Source organism: Lolium perenne, chromosome 1, assembly GCF_019359855.2.
Source record: "Lolium perenne isolate Kyuss_39 chromosome 1, Kyuss_2.0, whole genome shotgun sequence".
In the NCBI taxonomy this organism is placed as follows: domain Eukaryota; kingdom Viridiplantae; phylum Streptophyta; class Magnoliopsida; order Poales; family Poaceae; genus Lolium; species Lolium perenne.
Genome location: NC_067244.2, coordinates 119069027 through 119088085, shown reverse-complemented (window position 1 = coordinate 119088085; position 19059 = coordinate 119069027). Strand labels below are relative to the sequence as shown.

At 42.9% G+C, this 19059-nt stretch overlaps 2 protein-coding genes across 3 annotated transcripts; both read left to right on the top strand.

Annotated features, from left to right (window-relative positions):
• Positions 1 to 348: 348 nt before the first annotated feature.
• On the top strand, positions 349 to 14723 carry LOC127300177 (uncharacterized). 2 transcript variants are annotated; one of them, XM_051330265.2, is made up of 18 exons: positions 349 to 788; positions 929 to 1039; positions 1144 to 1200; positions 1301 to 1377; positions 1475 to 1574; positions 2207 to 2280; positions 2820 to 2920; positions 3175 to 3278; positions 5098 to 5151; positions 5767 to 5822; positions 5911 to 5949; positions 6043 to 6184; positions 6338 to 6522; positions 6870 to 6937; positions 7160 to 7232; positions 12386 to 12447; positions 12665 to 13931; positions 14208 to 14723. In XM_051330265.2, exons 1-18 carry the CDS (start codon positions 708 to 710, stop codon positions 14464 to 14466), a joined length of 2910 nt encoding a protein of 969 aa, XP_051186225.1. In that variant the 5' UTR covers positions 349 to 707; the 3' UTR covers positions 14467 to 14723. The 2 variants fall into 2 exon arrangements, with proteins under 2 accessions (XP_051186225.1, XP_051186237.1); XM_051330277.2 differs by lacking the exon at positions 349 to 788 and having other exon boundaries at positions 1462 to 1574.
• Positions 14724 to 16550: 1827 nt separating this feature from the next.
• Positions 16551 to 18757, top strand: LOC127332932 (uncharacterized). The gene is made up of 3 exons (XM_051359254.1): positions 16551 to 16628; positions 16720 to 16763; positions 18559 to 18757. The coding sequence occupies exons 1-3, from the start codon at positions 16551 to 16553 to the stop codon at positions 18755 to 18757; spliced, it is 321 nt and encodes a 106-aa protein (XP_051215214.1).
• The last annotated feature ends 302 nt before the right edge of the window (positions 18758 to 19059 follow it).

The window sequence follows — 19059 nt, the reverse complement described above, 5'->3', positions numbered from 1 at the left end:
GTCCTGTGTCTTATGTTATGCCATAATTATGCTTCAATTTTATTTGTACATTATTGTTTTTTTCTCTTTCCCAGAGTTTCTTTATATGCTATTGTTTATCTGTTTTTATTGAGATGTTCATGTTATGTGAAACTTTTAACTCAAAATTTTGTTTTCCCTAGATTATCTAGAAGCAACGAAACAAGATAAGTCAGTTACTGTAGAAAAACCACATTGAAACTGCTATGCCGACCTGCAAAGCGCACACCGGCAGGTCCACACGTAGCCTCTCAAAAAGTTGAGCCTCCACTTCCCCTCTTCATCATCTTCCTCGCAGCTGCGGCTGCGCTTCTACTTCTCCCCACCACAGCTCGCCAAAACACGACTCAGCAGCACCAAAACGCACGCGCCGACCAAGCACGCGCGCGAATTCCATTCGGGGACTTGGCTTCGATCCGACGAGGTCCCACTCCAACGAGCCCGCGTCGGTTTCGCGGCTGCGCCGGATCGGTCCAGAAAGGACGGCGGTCGCCGGCGGCGGGGATCGAGGTGCATAGCCTCTACAGGGAGCGGCGCCGGGGGCTCGGATCCACGCGCTATGTGGAGCTCATGAGCCGGCCTGCCACCTGTGGATCTCCTGGTTTCGTCGCGGCCTCCGGCTCGGGCCTCCGATAGGCGGCGGCGGCGGGTGAGGAGGGAGACGCTGTGGCATTGGAGGGTGAGCGGAGATGGTGAGCGGCCACCTGTTCCACTGCCGTAAGAACTCCTGGCCGCCGGAGGAGTACGTGGCCCGGACCGCGCTGCAACTGGTGAGGCGAGCTCTCGTGTCGATCGCGAACATTTTTTTTCCTCTATCCGCTGTTTTCGCTGCTTCGTTTTTTGCGCTGTTGTGCTGCGCGGCACCGGTGTTATGTACTGTTTTTTTATCGCGGTGCTGTAATTTCTGCAGTTGGACTTGGACGGCGGGTCACCACCGGAGCAGGCATGGCGGCGGCGGCTGAACAGTCACGCCAACATACTCAAGGAGTTCAGCGTCACATTCATGGAAGCAATGAAGATGGTCTGTTGCAGGGACACTGAGTTCCATGCCTCTACTTATTACAACAGGTTTCGGTCATTAGTTCGATTTGCTAACTTTTTTGCCTTGTGATGCCAAAATTTCAGATGACCCTTGGGGTGAGGCTTTGGTCGTATGTACGCGAGGAGGCTTCCTACGGAAGGGTAACATTTTCTAGTCTTGCACATATTCATGGCAAACATCTAAGTATGTTGTATTGTAGTCGATATGGTGACAGAACGGGGTTTGTTTGTGTGCTTGCAGAAAGCTCCTATTGATCCGTTCACTAGAGAGAGGTGTAAGCCGTCAGCTTCACAGGGCGTGCCGCTTGGAGGGATGGGGTACGACTTCCTGGCTGATGTTTCTGTCTTTGTTCTCCTTTGTTTGTGTTAGCATCGTGGATGCTTTAGAATTTTGATCAGTAGGTTGCTTTCGCAGGAGTGGTAGCATTTCAAGAGGATTCAGGGGAGAGTTCAAGAATTGGCACATCATTCCTGGTTTATGTGAGAATTCACCGGTCATGGAGAACCAGTTTTCTGTAATACTTTCATCTTATCTTATCTTACTGTTGCCAGCTTAATAACCTTCCAGTTTATTATTCCTCGTGAAAGAGAAAAGATTAAGTCGGATGACAAAGTCTGGAGTAACAGTATATTTGAATGTATTTGTTTGAGTGCCTCAATGCTTAAAGTACTACTTCAAGGAAATCTTATAATGCCCAACCACGATCAGATCATCATATTTTATTTGTTTCACTAAATCTCATTGAAAAGGATTTGTCTGTACTTGTGTTGTTGCTACTGTGCTCAACTGGGGAACTGGGTGGTGTTAGCAGTTCTGAGGGATTATTGTGGAGATACGTTGCCTTTACCTCTGCCATGTATTTCGTGGGTGTACATAGGCACCATTGTTGTACTGGGGAACTGGGTGGTGTTAGCAGTTCTGAGGGATTATCTTATATGAATTCCCTATTGGAGATGAAAATGTCACACTTCTCTTTTTGTTGTTGTTGTTAGCGAACTCTTGTCAATCACTGTATATCATGTTCTTTTTTGCATGTAAACGTATAGCATTTTACGTTAGTGCTGTTTTTTCAATATCCTTGTATTTTTTTTTTCTCTCACAGGTGCGTTTTGAGGCTTGAGCTAATCCTAAATTATGCGTTTTCAGATATTTGTAACACGAGATGGTGGGAATAAAAAATACTCATCGGTATTGGCTCCTGGACATCACGAAGGTTTAAAGTAAGTCCTTAGCCTGGTTTATTTAATTCGAGCCCACTAGTTCTGAGCAAAGTATCATCTTGCAGTCTTCTATCTTGCAGTAGTCTCAGCTTCAGCACATAACTTTCTTTTGCTTTTTAAGACTCCAGACTGAGAATTTTAAATATTTAATTCAATTTCATTCACAATCACTTTCTAGCTAAGCCATTCTATACGAATGCCTTGTACCGTGTCTTTTTGTATCTTTTCTTCATGTCCTTACTCCTTTTGTAATATATTTGTGTAGATGAACTTGTATAATCTGCATCAGTCGGCTGCATTTTTTTTTTGTAAAATCTGTTATTCAAGAGCCGACAATACCACAGGAAAAAATGTAAATAAAATGTTAAGGTTTCTGATACAGTCTGGTATAAAAAATTATTATATTGGAGCAGCATGGCTCGCTGCATCAAAAGAACCTCTGCCATTTTGTATAGTCTGAGATTATGTTTATGTCATGACATGGCCTCTCTAGAAGAAAGTACACTTTAATGATGGCTTGATGCCCTCCGTGATTTCAGGAAGTATAGCGACTCTGGAATATCATCATGGGACTGGAATTTGAGTGGTCAACATTCGACCTATCATGCATTGTTCCCTAGGGCCTGGACTGTTTACGATGGTATGACACTAGGGAGCTGTTGGCGTGCGGCTTGCATCTTACAAATTTGTACCAAGAATCTCATTTTATTATATTTGGGAAGCTTGTTCACCAATGCACTCTGTGATACTTAGGTGTACTGTTGCCAAGCCTACTTATGTGTTGATTGTAGAATACACTCCTCAGTTTGCTATTGTAAACTTGATTATAACATTTTTTTAATCCATTGAGGGACATGTTTCAGACTGAAGTTTATGAACTTTCCTATGATGCAGGTGAGCCAGATCCTGACCTTAAAATTTCATGCCGCCAGATATCGCCATTCATTCCTCATGATTACAAAGATAGCAGTCTTCCGACATCTGTATTTGTGTACACCGTAAGTGATTTGCTCGTTGTATCTCTACTACTATAATATGCGAGTTTTGAATTTGGATTGGCCACCTACAACAGTGCATACCAAATATTAGCCGTTTATTTGTTCCACTAGGTGGATATCTGCCATCCATCGGCACACAATCAAAGTGATCTAACGGCTGAAATTTCATGGATTCGCTCTGTACGGACTGGCGCCAAAGCAAAAGTTGCCTGCTCGCGGCGTTCCTAGGATTTTCTAGACTTCTCGCGGCGCTGCCTGCTCCCTCCGCTCCTGCTTGGCGACTCCCCTATTCTCGCTGGCCCAGGCACAGGGGCGCTCGGCCACTGCATGCGCATGCGCAGAGCAAGCGCAAGAGACTTGCAGCAGGTTGCGTGGATGGGCAGCTCGCTGAGTCGAACTGCGGCCGGAGCATCGCATGAGAGCTGAGCACGAGTTCGGTGCCGCCCGCCAGAGCAACGCAGCCGCCGGCCAACCGGTCGTCCGGCCCAAGCTCGAGGCCGATGGAGCAAGACGCTGCATCCGTCGGTCGTCCGGGTGCTCCGGCCCGAGTTGGAGGCATCCGCAGTCGTTGGTCTTCTTGGTCCTCCGATCCATGAAGATTCAGATCTTGTTTCTTGGCCTTCCATTTCTGCAACCCCGTCCCCGTTCCTGCATGGGCATTCAGCCGGCAATGCACACAACAATTAGCCGATTTCACGGCTCGATTTGGCAACATTCTGTGAGGTTCAGAAGGGAAAAGGGTAGAGGATTTTTTTTTTGACTCGATTTCATCAGAAGAGGCTGAGGAAGAGATAGAAATACACTTGTTTTATGCTTAGGTCCAGTACGGAAGACGGCCAATACTGCAGAGCATTTTCACTAAGCTAAATTGGAACCAACATGTTAGAATAGCCACCCAGAAGCAGAATAAACGCTGCGCTTGCTCTTACAGAAATTCAGCAAATTGCCTCAATTTTTGTGTGTACTGTCAAGTCACTGGACTCCGTACTCTCTAAATAAGAATTGTCGATTTCTGTTAATAAATGGCAAAGAGTAGCTTATATATGTGTTGTTTTATTTGTCGATTTTGTACTTTTATAACTACTAGGAGAGTGCTTTTTTTTTAAAGTGTGCCTGCCCTCTAATCGGCAATGAAGTTTTTACAACCAAATTACTTGTTGTAGCTGTATTATTTTAAGGTCTGCACACTAAATTTTGGAAATCCATCCAATTCAACAATAAAAAAAAATCGTTGATCTTTAGCAAGACTCGACCAAATTTTGAAAATCCATCCATAAACGGATTTTGCTTGTGTTATTAATCTTCCTAAGTTCATAATAATTGTTAACGGATGCAGTATTTTTAAACCATGTTCGTAGGCTTATCATAGAACGCTACGTGCATAGCACGTACCTTCTACTAGTTCATGCTAAACTGGCAACTGCTGTATATGTATTTTCATAGCCTCTTATTTTGTATTTCCCTATAAGTACCTTATATTGGATAACACAATATTTATTACGGGGTAAACTCCTGACCAGTTGCTCATTTGGCAATATATTTTTGATATGGTCAGTTGGTTCGTATTAAATATCACTTTCATCACAGGAACAATGTTTCAGAACATAGTAGATGCAAAAGCATCTCCAGTTACAGCTGTGGTTTAAAAAACTTGGGATATCACATCACATAGAATTAAATGTGTATTTCAGTGGTATTGGGTGCATGACTTCCAGTTGAGTTTCATATATATTTTACACATGAATATGTTCTTAAGCAGATTAACCTTTTTGATCCAGTATAATTTCTTGACCATTCAGTTTTGTTCTTTTGATTATAGCTGGTGAACACTGGGAGAGACCGTGCAAAAGTAAGCCTGCTGATGACATGGGCGGTAAGATACTGTTGTGTTGTGCTTTAGCTTTATGGCCCAGATCACTTTTGATGTGGCGTGTTCCAGTTTTTAAATCTGTTACCTTCAGCAATGCAGCCGTAGTATCAAGCTGGCAGAACCTTTTTTTAATATGAAACTGGTGGGCATCTCCAGTTGTGACTGCCATCCATTGCATTCTGATACTTCTTGATAAATATTATCCTAATATTCTGTTCCTGAGGTTCAGGATCAGTAGCGCTTGATGTTCATTTAAAAACTAAGTTTGTGTGGTAGGCAGCTAATTTGTAGAGTTTGATGTAGAGGCACAGATAGACAACTGGTTTTATAATGCTACCACTAAAGAAATATCAGAACTTTCGTCAAGTTGGGAGTTTGTGAAAGTCAGATATGATTATACATTAAATTAATCGTGCTGTACAAGAATGGATAGGTAACTATTTGACATAGCTTCCATCATTAAAAAAAGAGTGAAAAAACTATTCTGAAGATACGGATTGTGCAAAAGGCAGACCCCCATTTACATTTGAATTATTCTTTGACCGTCAATTTTTGTATAGAATTGAGAGTATGCAAAAGTCAGATGCATATTTTATTGACATTTCTGGTCAAACACAGAATTCTATTGGAGGTTTTTCGCATCATTCTGGAGGACACTTCAATGAGCCCTTCATGTAAGTACATCAGCTGTTATACTTTTTTAATGTCTGTTAAGCCTCCAACGACCATTGGTACTCAGCCTTGATCTCATTATGTTGTCAGTGGGGATGATGGAGTGTCAGGAGTGCTTCTGCATCACAAGTGAGTTTCAGTCCCGCTGCTTTAAATGATTTCATCAACTTTATGGTTTTTTCTATGCACACTCACAAGCTGACAAGCTGTTATATGTTGCAGAACAGCAAAGGATAATCCTCCAGTTACTTTTGCTATTGCTGCCTGTGAAACTCAGAATGTGAGCGTGACAGTCTTGCCTGTTTTTGGCCTGTCTGGAGAAAGGCATGTTTCGGCGAAGGAAATGTGGGGTACAATGTCAAAGGTAGTTGTTGATACCTTTATCTTTCAACGATGCAGCCTAGGTGTTTTTTCATACCAGTTGTCTCTTGACTTGGTTCTCCTATGAAGCATTTTTATGTTTCTGTATCCAGCTTTTTTTTCGTATATTCTCTTTCATTTTTCGATTATTCCACAGGATGGTCAGTTCAGTCGGGAAAATTTCAATGCTGGTTCTAGTATGCCATCTTGTTCAGGGGAGACACTTTGTGCGGCTGTCACTGCATCTACTTGGGTGGAGCCACATGGTAGGTGTACAGTTGCATTTGCTTTGGCTTGGTCCTCACCTAAAGTGAAGTTTCAGAAGGGGTGCACATATAACAGGTTAGTGTTCTCTTGCTTCGGTAAAATGGATAATACTTTTGTTGATTCTGTGTACATTTTGCTAGCCTTCCATCTAGGAATCATACTTATGAATCAACACTTACGACATGGTCAAAAGCTTCCTTGGAACAACACATGGGGCTCTCTGTTTAGTTGCATGTTCGCGTTGGACACAACGCGTCTTCCCTTTTTTTTATGTGGTTGCGAAACAGAATGCGTAGAATTCATTGGTATGGTGGTACCTAACAAGTCAATTTGTTAGTTAAGTATGTGCAACTAACTGTCAATATGCTGTAATGCCTACTAATCATGATGAGAGGACTCATATATATTTTCTCATGTTGCAGGAGGTACACCGAATTTTATGGAACTTCTGAAAGATCATCTATTAATTTGGTACACGATGCATTAACAAGTATGCTTTTGTCACTTTCTAGACTTGCTAAATTTTGTATCTATCCAAGCTCAGTGTAGCAATTAACAGTGCGTAGATATCTGACCATACATTGAGGACAATACAGCTGTAGTATTGCTGTGATAGGTGCAATATTTGTCTTCGTGTTACTGAGTCACTTATCAACTTTTTATCTATTGTTTCTTATCTATGCTATTTTACGATCTTTTCTCGCTTTTGCAGAATATAGACTTTGGGAAGAAGAGATCGAGAAGTGGCAAGACCCCATACTCAAGGATGACAAACTTCCAGAATGGTATAAACTTCATTTTTTATCCATATATATGTATTATAATTGAATTCTCAACCTTTAAAGCATGATCAAGTCAGAATATTGTGTGTTGCTTGCAACTTGTCTTTCTCGGAAAGGGCACACATTCCCTTAATTCCTGTGCTCAGTTGTAAAAGCACCTACATCGTGACAACTGGCAGACATGTCTCATCATTTCTCTGTTGCGCTGGGGGAAGCTAAGGATACCTGGTGGTGGAACGATGAGGTCCAGAAGGTTATTAGGGAGAAGGACTGTTTCAGATGCCTATATCTGGACAGGAGTGCAGCTAACATGGAGAAGTACAAGGTGGCGAAGAAGGCTGCAAAGCGGGCGGTGAGTGAAGCAAGGGGGTCGGGCGTATGAGGACCTCTACCAACGTTTAAACACGAAGGAAGGCGAAAGGGACGTCTATAAGATGGCCAAGTTTAGGGAGAGGAAGACGAGGGACTTCAACGAAGTCAAATGCATCAAGGACGGAGAGGATCAGCTTCTTGTGAAGGATGAGGCGATCAAGCATAGATGGCAGAAGTACTTTGACAACCTTTACAATGGAGAGGTTGAGAGCTCTACCATTGAGCTAGACGACTCCTTTGATGATACCAGCATGTGCTTTGTGCGACGTATCCAGGAGTCTGAGGTTAAGGAGGCGTTAAGGAGGATGAAAGGAGGCAAGGCGATGGGTCCTGATGGTATCCCCATCGAGGCGTGGAGAGACCTTGGAGACATAGCGATAGTATGGCTAACTAAGCTTTTCAACCTCATTTTTCGGTCAAACAAGATGCCCGAAGAATGGAGGCGGAGTATTTTAGTACCAATCTTCAAGAACAAGGGGATGTTCAAAGTTGTACTAATTACCGTGGAATCGAGCTGATGAGCCATACTATAAAGCTATGGGAGAGAGTCATTGAGCACCGCTTAAGAAGGTTGACAAGCGTGACCAAAAACCAATTTGGTTTCATGTCTGGGAGGTCTACCATGGAAGCCATCTTCTTGGTACGACAGCTGATGGAGAGATACAGGGAGCAAAAGAAGGACCTTCATATGGTGTTCATTGATTTGGACAAGGCCTATGATAAGATACCTCGGAATGTCATGTGGTGGGCCTTGGAGAAACACAAAGTCCCAATAAAGTACATTACCCTCATCAAGGATATGTATGATAATGTTGTGACAAGTGTTCGAATAAGTGATGGCGACACTGATGACTTTCCAATTAGAATAGGGCTACACCAAGGGTCAGCTTTGAGCCCTTATCTTTTTGATTTAGGTGATGGATGAGGTCACAAGGGATATACAAGGAGATATCTCATGGTATATGCTCTTTGCGGATGATGTGGTGCTAGTCGATGATAGCCGAACGGGGGTTAATAGAAAGTTAAGAGTTGTGGAGGCGAACTCTAGAATCGAAAGGTTTTAGGCTTAGTAGAACTAAAACTGAATACATGAGGTGCAGTTTCAGTTCTACTAGGCACGAGGAGGGAGAGGTTAGCCTTGATGGGCAGGTGGTACCGGAGAGGGACACATTTCGATATTTGGGGTCCATGTTGCAGAAGGATGGCGATATCGATGAAGATGTGGGCCACCGAATCAAGGATGGTTGGATGAAGTGGCGCCAAGCTTCTGGCGTACTCTGTGACAAAAGAGTGCCACAAAAGCTAAAAGGCAGGTTTTATAGGACAGCTATCCGACCTGCGATGTTGTATGGCGGGGAGTGTTGGCCAACGAAGAGACGACATATCCAACAGTTAGGTGTAGTAGAGATGCGCATGTTGAGATGGATATGTGGCCACACAAGAAAGGATCGGGTACGGAATGACGATATACGGGAGAGAGTTGGGGTAGCACCGATTGAAGAGAAGCTGGTCCAACATCGTCTCAGATGGTTTGGACATATCCAACGGAGGCCTCCGGAAGCGCCAGTGCATAGCGGACGGATAAAGCGTGCGGAGAATGTTGAGAGGTCGTGGTAGACCAAACTTGACATGGGAGGAGTCCGTTAAGAGAGACCTGAAGGTTTGGAATATCGACAACGATTTAGCCATGGGTGCGTGGAAGTTAGCTATCCACGTCCCGGAACCATGACTTGGCTTCGAGATCTTATGGGTTTCAACTCTAGCCTACCCCAACTTGTTTGGGACTGAAAGGCTTGGTTGTTGTTGTTGTTGCTGGGCATGATTGTACGATCAATCCACCTTAGGCCTTGTATGGTTTGTAGTTTCAGACCCCAAACTGCCTTGATTTTTCTGTCTGAGGTGCAAACTCACATGACCGTTTCTGTTTCTCCTCTCCCCCTGTTCAAGACCTTAACCCCCCAAAAAGTTTAGGGGCCACCTGAGGCACCATTTTATTCCCGTCCGCAAGAAAATCAGTGTCGGGCGACGGCAAAAAGGGAGAATGCTCTCTGTTGCTACTGTGGCGACTGCACCGGGAGGACGAGCTCTGTGTCCGCGGCGGCTGCCATGATAGGAAGGAGCTCTGTGGCAACTGCCACTGCTGCCACCGTACAACCCAGCCAAGTTCTCTTGTCGCCGGATCCAGCGTACCTGGATTTGCCTCAGCGAGATCCAGGTTACTTATGCATGGAGGTGCCGCTAGATCAGCTTCCAGGCTTGTTGCATCGATCTGAATTTTACCTGTACTTCATTCTTCCTCTTCGACTGCTTTGCTTTCTGTATTGGTTCTTCCGGTCCTAACACACTGCTGCTAACGGAGGTATTGCAGAGTCTTTTTGATTGTTGAGAAAATAATAGGAAGTCGGTTTCGTACCCAAACACTAATATTCCACTGAGAAATTTCGGCTGTGTTTAGTTCTTCTCGCAGAAGGTATAATACTCCAAGCAGAGCCTTGGTCTGTTCCCACGGTGAAAGGGATATAGATGGTAATTTAGAGGTGGGTGAATAGGCTCTACATTTTTTTTTTTAATTCTTTAGCAATTTTAGGCTTTGCGGATAAATAAAACGGCCTAATGCAAACTACTTGAAGCAACCTATATGATGGTAACAGCACTTCAAGCAGCTATCACAAAGTAAATAACACTAGTAATGAGCTTGGATAGAAATAACCAAGGTACGTGGAGACGAGGATGTAACCTGATGATCGCTCCCTTGGGGGGACCACCTCACCGCTGGGAGGTATGGGTTACCACGAAGGGTCCCCAAACGCCACGAAGACCTGCCTTCTTCTCCTTGAGCCTCCCTCACAAAGTAGGACCTCAGTCACTAGTGGTAGACCTTGAGGTGGCCTCCAAAGGCTCACAAGCTTTTCCTCGGAGCAAATCCACAACCTGGAAGCTTCCGGGCGACCCTAGCCACCTAGGGTTTCCCACAAACCAAGAGTAACAAGCTAACTCGATGAACTCAAGGGGGGAATGAAGTTTGGCTCGAGACCTCTTCCTTTTCCCCAAATCGATTTGAGATTGGCTGGGGGAAATGGGAGATCCTCAATTTTTTTGGTGCTCAACAATGGTGGAGAGTATGAAAGGTATTATGATTTCATGCTAGTCAGCATGCCCCTTCGCAGAAGAATGGGTGGCTTTTATAACCTACGGGAGAAAACTAGCCGTTTGGGGCTGTTTCTGGGCCGGTTGGTTCTACATCGGTCAAACCAACCCCTCGACTGGAGTGGCCACGACCGACCCTTCAACCCTGCAAACGGATCACAACCAGATGAGCCACTGGAAAGTGGTCCGGTTAGTGCCTGATTCCAGGCCTGTTTAAACCGTCCGGACCGGCCGACGGCTCAGAAAACAGCTCAAATGGTTGTTTTCTCTAGTAGGCTTCACTCTCTTTACATTGGCTCCAACCATCATCCAACCATCGCATCGGACTAAAAGTTGAATAGAAACTTTGTAGGTCTCGATCATTAGTCCTACTCTAGCTCTGGCGTCAGCTTAGCCAAAATATGATTGGGTAAAATACCCTTGCACATGGTATGCATGTATTTCATTCTATATAAGCTTCTTCCAGTTCATGTAGCAGTCTGATCCCTTCATTGGTGTCTTCATACATGTTTTTTTTTTTTTTTTTTGAAGGATATATATTTCTATATATAAAGGTAGAGGTGCCTCTACCTTTTTACAGCCAGAGGAAATACAGGGGGTGAGGGGTGAATTTACAAACCAGGTTAATTCCTGGGGGGTTTAGAAAAAAGAAGTAAAAAACTATTCCATAGCCAGCTTGTTTGCCCATGAGATCAACTGCGATTGCAGTTTTGGTGATCGGTTACTCCATAGTCTGAGCTCATTAGCGATTTGTTTGAGTAGAGCCTGTCTCCCAATATATTTAGAGTTAAAAACCCTTTCATTTCTTGCCTTCCAAAGACCGAGCAGGCATGCAGCAACACAAACTGTCCAGGTTTTTGAAGACTCACTTTCTTCAGTAATAGAGACGAATTGGCTAAGAGAGTTTGTACGTGCAGCAGTGCTTGCAAGGTGAAATCTGTCCCAGACCCAGGTAGCCTGCTTGCAATGCAGGGCAATATGGTGCACTGATTCAAGAGCAGGACAGTGGTCACAGCCGGCATCATCACACCAGCACTTGTTGGCCATGTTATCCTTGGTGTTTAGCCTACCCCTGAAAGCGAGCCAAAGAAAGAACTTGTGCCTTGGTGGAATTACAGGTTGCCAAACCCAACGAAATCTGTCCCAAATTAGTCCCCTGTTGCTGAACAGGTGGTAGAAGTCCTTTGTAGTGGATGGTTTGCCAGTGATTACCATTAGCCTTGTATCTCCTTGAGTGTTACCGATTGGTTGAAAAGAGCTTAACGCCTGTAAAATTGATTGTAACTGTGCTTCTGCAGTGACTGACAAAGGTCTAAGTAAGGTAATGTTCCACTGACCATTGGAAAATTGGGAAGCCACTGTGCAGTCCGCGTCAACAGCAAAAGAGTAGACAATAGACATGCTTATGTATAGCCTACCCAGGGACGTCCAATTATCTTGCACATAAGGATGTAATATGGCCATAGGTGCTCTATACTTGCACCTCACATTAACATAAAAATGTAATATGGCCATAGGTACCCTATACTTCTACCTCACATTGTGTATTTTTGTTTCTCCTTTAAACTTTGCTGTTTAGCATTAACTTCCTCTTAAACAAAGAACTAAATCTTGACTAGCGAACGTCTTATCTGCAGGTACAAGTTCACCCTTTTTAACGAGCTGTACTTTCTGGTAGCTGGAGGGACTGTTTGGACAGGTAAATGCCATGTCATGTTTTTCTATGGTTATGTGTCTAGCATAGTGTAAGAACTGGATTGCACGAGGATGATTTCCTCTTTACTTTTCAGTTGCAATATTTCTTTTATTCTCAAAGTTATGTTCCAATTGCCTCAGTTCCAGTTTAGCATCCACTCTGGTCCTTCCATGTGTTATCCATCCTTATATATGTTTTTTTCTTCCTTTTGATCATGTAGATGGTCAACCTCCAGCGATCGAGGGAAAATCAAGCCCTGCTTGTAACCAACAGAAACATTCAAAAAAGGGTGCTAAATCGGAATCAGTTAAAGATAACCATATCAAGCCAGACGCAGAGCAAGTCTCTACTGGAGATGACCTGCCTGATTGTGAAGAGCGTAGTGTGTCAATGTATGCTGCGGTTCATGGATCACAGATGCCTGAACAAACCAATGGGTTGCAAGAACCAATTCCTTACCTAATTTCCAAGGATGGCCCTGAAAATGTTGGAAAATTCTTGTACCTGGAGGGAGTGGAGTACATCATGTGGAATACATATGATGTGCATTTCTATGCTTCTTTTGCTCTCCTTGATTTGTTCCCCAAAATAGAGCTGAGTATTCAACGTGATTTTGCTGATGCTGTTCTGTATGAAGATCGGCGGAGAGTCAAATTTTTGGCTGATGGTACCTCAGGAATCCGGAAAGTCAAAGGTGCTGTTCCTCATGACCTAGGAACACACGATCCATGGCATGAAATGAATGCCTACAACATACATGATACAAGCAAATGGAAAGATCTAAATCCCAAGTTTGTACTCCAGGTATACAGAGACTTTGCTGCCACAGGTGATATGTCATTTGGTAGAGATGTCTGGCCTGCAGTCTGTGCAGCGATGGACTACATGGATCAGTTCGATCGAGATGGTGATGGTATGATTGAGAATGATGGATTTCCTGATCAAACCTATGATGCTTGGACTGTTCGCGGAATTAGTGCTTACTGTGGTTGCCTCTGGCTTGCTGCACTCCAAGCTGCAGCTACAATGGCTCATCGCCTTGGGGATCGCCCATACGCTGAAAAGTACAAGCTGAAGTTCATCAAAGCTAAAGCAGTGTACGAGGCAAAGTTATGGAATGGGTCTTATTTCAACTATGACAGTGGTACAAGCAGCAATAGCCTATCCATTCAGGCTGATCAGCTTGCAGGACAGTGGTACGCCGCATCGTCAGGCTTGCCTCCAATTTTTGATGAGTACAAGATAAGAAGTGCTCTCCAGAAAATATTTGAGTTCAACGTTATGAAGGTAAAAGGAGGACGGATGGGAGCTGTAAATGGTATGACTCCCAAGGGAAAGGTGGATGAGACATGTATGCAATCTCGGGAAATCTGGACGGGCGTTACATACGGCGTTGCAGCAAACATGTTGCTCCATGGAATGGAGCATCAAGGTTTTATCACTGCAGAAGGAATATTTCTAGCCGGGTGGTCAGAAGATGGATACGGGTAAGCTCTGCCTTTCACACTGTTTAGCAATCTATCTTGCGGGGATGCAATTATCTCTAGCTTATGAATATCATTTTTAGTACTATATAGATCTATACCATCCAAACGACCACTGACTGCTTGCGTTGTGACACTATCCATAACTAATGTAGCGCTAATGGCTGTTACTACTATGTGCCCAGCAAATTTGCGACATGATTGTACCTGCCAAACTGTATGATGTTCTGAACAAAGATTATTGGTTATAGTTGACATGAGTTTCATGTGGCACTGTAGGTATTGGTTCCAAACACCAGAAGGATGGACGACAGATGGGCACTACAGGTCGCTGATATACATGCGGCCTCTTGCTATCTGGGCAATGCAGTGGGCATTGTCACCCCCAAAGGCGATCCTTGAGGCACCCAAGGTAAATCTGATGGACAGAATACACGTATCTGCTCAAGCGGCCCGGGCAGCCGGTGAGATAAACGTTCGAAAGATCGCGCCTGATAATAGATGTATCCCCAGCTCTACGTTCCAGTGTGAATGCTAACCACGGGAAGACGGTAACATGCAACGTCTGATGAGTAACTCATGTTCTTTTCTCGGCTTTTACTTGGCCCCCTCCAAGATCCAGTGGGGTTCAGGGTTTTTCCTTTAACCAAAGGGAATACCTATGCAACAGCGGAACTGGTAGCTCCAAAGAGCTCTTGTTGTATAATTGTACAGTAAACTATTAAATCTCCTCGTTGAGAAGTTTGTACACTACATGTATCAGACAGCTAACAGCCGAGCTTTCTTGTGTACCAACTCTTTTGCTGTACACCCAAAGGCGAATAAACTGTGCCGTTGCGTTCTGAAATTTTCGCGCATACCATCAACTCATCTAATGATGAGTCAGCATACCATCAACTTGTCTAATAACGAATCACAGCGAACCTAGTGCTTTTGACGGTGATTACCTGCCATTGGTTATCAGTTTATCACTAATGCACACTGGTATTATTATTTGTTGGTATTGGTTATTGTTACTGTATTGGTTTTCTTTGGATCCTCCTTATGATGTGTTGATAGCAAGCACGTTGTTGTATTGTAGGAAGAAGTGTCAATTTTATCCAAGTCACAATTTTATTTTTATGTGTGTATTTGTTCCATACATTTGTCCAGTTATGACCGAGTCCACTCTGTTTTCGCTCCAAATTCGACCATTAATCCATTATCCTGCTCCTAAACCAAATAAATATGATTATGGGTAAAGAAATATCTTTTGGACAGAATTAAAAAATATTATTCGAACCGATCCGATCCAAAAGTATGAAAAAGCGTTGTCCAGTGCTGCTCTGCCTTGGAAGGTCGTCGCCGCCGCCGCTTCCTCCTTCCAATACAAGTGAGTGCCCAGCGCCCTTGTTTCTCAATTCATCTCCATTCAGTTAGCGGGAGCTTTATAGCAGTAGATTTAAGTTGAGCCCATAGGTTTATAGTGTAGTGTAGTTCATTTTCCAAAAGAAATGGTGCTTTAGCTTCTGAGGTCCGAATTCACATTCTCCAACTATATCTTAGCTTTATTTTTTGTTTTCCGCGAGTAGTTAAGGAATTAGATGTGGATTTGATGCCAAAATTCTAAAAACTATATGCTGAACATAAATGGCCGATGATTTTGTTAGCGTGGAATGCTTTTCGACATTGATTTTTGAATTAGTTGCATGTATATGACATCTGAGACTGATTGAAAATTGAGAAGGAACATCTCCTTACTCTTATAGACAATCTTGATCTCAAGGCGGAAATCACCCCCCTTGATGATGCTGAAAGAAAGATTATGCGTGATGCTCAAGATGAGCTAGCTAATTTAAGGAGACAAGAAGAGTCTAAATGGGCACAAAGGGCAAAGGTCAAATTTATTCAAGAGGGGGGTCATAACACTAAGTTTTTTCACCTCATTGCTAATGGAAAACATAGGAGGAAAAAAATATTCAACTTGAACAAGAAGAAGGAACAAATCATTGGTCAAGAGAACCTTAAAAATTATATTTCAGAATACTATAAACAACTTTTTGGGCCGGTATTTACAAATTCTTATGTGATGGAAGAGTCCATCATACATGATATTAGATAAATTTCTGTGGAAGAAAATGCTGTTCTCACCGTGTATTTCACCGAATAAGAAATTTTCAATGCCATCTCACAAATGGAAAAAAACAAAGCTCCGGGTCCCGATGGTTTTCCAGCGGAATTTTATCAGAAGTTTTGGGGGGTTATAAAAGGAGACCTAATAGAAATGTTTAAGGCTTTCCAATGTGGTGATTTGCCTTTATTTCACCTCAATTTCGGGACAATAATTCTTCTCCCAAAAAAAGAGAATGCTGTTTAGATCCAACAATATCGTCAAATATGTTTACTGAATGTTAGTTTCAAAGTGTTCACGAAGGTTGGGACAAATAGAGTCACTGATATAGCCGAGAAGGTGATTGAGTCGACTCAGTTGGCTTTCATGCCAGGAAGACATATTCTTGAGGGAGTAGTGATCCTCCATGAGACTATCCATGAACTTCATAGGAAGAAATGGATGGAGTTTTGTTTAAAATCGATTTCGAAAAAGCCTATGATAAAGTTAACTGGTCCTTCCTACAACAAGCCATGCGTATGAAAGATTTTGATTCTAAATGGTGTGACTGGGTTCAGAAGTATATTGAAAAAGTTAGTGTAGGAATTCGGGTAAATGACGACGTAGGACACTATTTTCAGACAAAAAAAGGTTTACGCTAGGGCGATCCTTTATCTCCCATACTTTTTCATATTGTTGCAGATATGCTGGCCATACTCATTGCTAGAACCAAAGAGGATGGCCAGGTTGGTGGTTTGATTCCGCACTTGGTTGATGGGGGAATCTCTATATTGCAGTATGCCGATGACACCATCCTATTCCTGGAACATGATCTTACAAAAGCCCTTAATATGAAGATGATCCTCACAATTTTTGAGCAACTTTCGGGTCTTAAAATTAATTTTCACAAGAGCGAGGTTTTTTGTTTTGGAAAGGCAAAAGAGGTTGAGGAAGATTATAAAATTCTCTTTGGGTGTGACATAGGCTCCCTCCCATTCATATATCTAGGAATACCAATTCATTTTCGGAACCTTAAAAATGGCAAATGGAAACCGGTAGAAGACCGTTTTGAAAAAAAACTTTGTTGTTAGGCAAGCAAAATATTATCCTAAGGTGATCGTCTTATACTTATAAATTCACTACCCACGAGTATGTCAATGTTTATGCTTTCTTTCTTAGAAATTCCTGTGGGGGTGAGGAAAAGGCTAGACTACTTTAGATCGCGTTTTTTCTGGCAAAGTGATGGACATATAAAAAAAGTATAGGTTAACCAAATGGGAGGTCATTTGCAGACCAAAGGATCAGGGAGGTCTGGGGGTGGAAGTGTTAGAGCTAAAATATAAGAGCCTACTTAGCAAATGGTTATATAAGCTTTTGAATGAAGAGGGTATGCGGCAAGATCTCCTGCGCAATAAATACCTGAGAACCAAAACTTTGTCACAAGTTTCAGCCAACCCTACAGACTCACCTTTTTGTAAAGGCTTAATGCGTGTCAAAGATGATTTCTTTACGCGAGGTTCCTCGGTGGTTAGGGATGGACAAACTACTAGATTTTGGGAAGATACGTGCCTTGGCCATAAGCCCTTAAAGGATCAATACCCTACTCTATATAATATTGTTAATCATCCAAATATGACTGTGGCGCACGTTATGGGGTCGACTCCTCAAAACATAGGTTTCAGGTGAGTCTTATCAACGAATAAATAGGAAAGATGGGTACAACTAGTTTTACGCCTTATGAGAGTTCATTTGTCGGAGCAGCCAGATGTTTTTAAGTGGTCTCTTACTACCTCCGGGGTCTTTGCTGTAAAGTCTATTTACTTAGATTTGCTTGATGATCACACTCCATATCTTAAAAAGTACATCTGGAAAATCAATGTACCACTTAAAATCAGAATTTTTATGTGGTTCCTACACAAGGAAGTGATTTTAACTAAGGACAATCTCCTCAAACAGAAGTGGCATGGCTGTGACAAATGTTGTTTTTGTGATTAAAAGGAGACCATACAACTTTTTTTTCTCTTGCCCGTTTGCTAAAATTTTATGGAGGATCTTCTATATGACTTTTGATATCCATCCACCCGCTAATGTTACAAATTTATTTGGCAATTGGCTAAAGGGTTTCACCAAAAAAGACAAAGGTCTTATTCGAGTTGTTGTATGTGCTCTTCTGCGGGCTATATGGATTGTGCGTAATGATTTCATTTTTAACAAAAAGAGTTACACATCCTTTTTGCAGGTTATCCCTTTAGTTACCTACTGGATCCATATGTGGTCCTATCTTCAGCTAGCGGGGGAGCGTCACGACATGGATACTGGGTGCAACCGTTTGGGGACGGTCGCACGGGATTTCTACAGCCGGTGCGGATGGTGGCCTGATTGGCGTATCACTTCATGATGTCTGGACTACACTCAGTAGTTTTGTTTAGATGGCCGATTCATGTTGAAACACTGTGTGATCCGTGAATTGTAATAATCAGAATGATGTAATAATGTCGTACTTTTTCAGCAATAAAAAGCTGTATGTATCAATTGATACAGCGGGATGGCCCATTTCGAAAAAAAGAAGGAGGCCATTGCTGCTCTCCCTGAGAGGCTGCAAGCTGCTGCTTTGATTCCTGACATGACACCGTTCCCTGCAAACCGGTACATGGCAACACTCACGCCACCAATTGAAGGGTATATTGAGAAGGTGCGGGATGCTGCCAAGAAGTATTCCGTGAAGGAGAAGCTCCGCTGAGCTTGATTCAAGGGAGGAAAGAGTCTCCATATAAGGTGCTGATAGTTGAGGACACTTTCTTATGCTGCACTCTTGGCCTGTCTAAATTTGTTGTCTTTTTTGCTATTTTAGCCTGTGATAATCAGCTGCTGGTAATAATCATTAACAAGTGTGCTTTGTAAGACCTTGCCATGTTTTTCTGACTGAACTTTTCTGCTTCAGTTTTTGCTGTGTAATATGCTGAGAGTATCATGATAAGGTTATCAGAAAAATGACACGTCCAAGGCTATTGGGCCATATTTGTTATTGTTTCCCCCCTTCTC

What these genes read in the sequence shown, in the direction of transcription:
- LOC127300177 (XM_051330265.2), top strand. Translation starts at nt 708, where the DNA reads ATGGTGAGCGGCCACCTGTTCCACTGCCGTAAGAACTCCTGGCCGCCG. An exon ending in GGACATCACGAAGGTTTAAA is followed by an intron (nt 2,281 to 2,819) that starts GTAAGTCCTTAG and finishes CCGTGATTTCAG; the next exon opens with GAAGTATAGCGACTCTGGAA. An exon ending in CATCTGTATTTGTGTACACC is followed by an intron (nt 3,279 to 5,097) that starts GTAAGTGATTTG and finishes TTTTGATTATAG; the next exon opens with CTGGTGAACACTGGGAGAGA.
- LOC127332932 (XM_051359254.1), top strand. Translation starts at nt 16,551, where the DNA reads ATGCGTATGAAAGATTTTGATTCTAAATGGTGTGACTGGGTTCAGAAG. An exon ending in AAGTTAGTGTAGGAATTCGG is followed by an intron (nt 16,629 to 16,719) that starts GTAAATGACGAC and finishes ATATTGTTGCAG; the next exon opens with ATATGCTGGCCATACTCATT. An exon ending in GAACCAAAGAGGATGGCCAG is followed by an intron (nt 16,764 to 18,558) that starts GTTGGTGGTTTG and finishes CAATTGATACAG; the next exon opens with CGGGATGGCCCATTTCGAAA.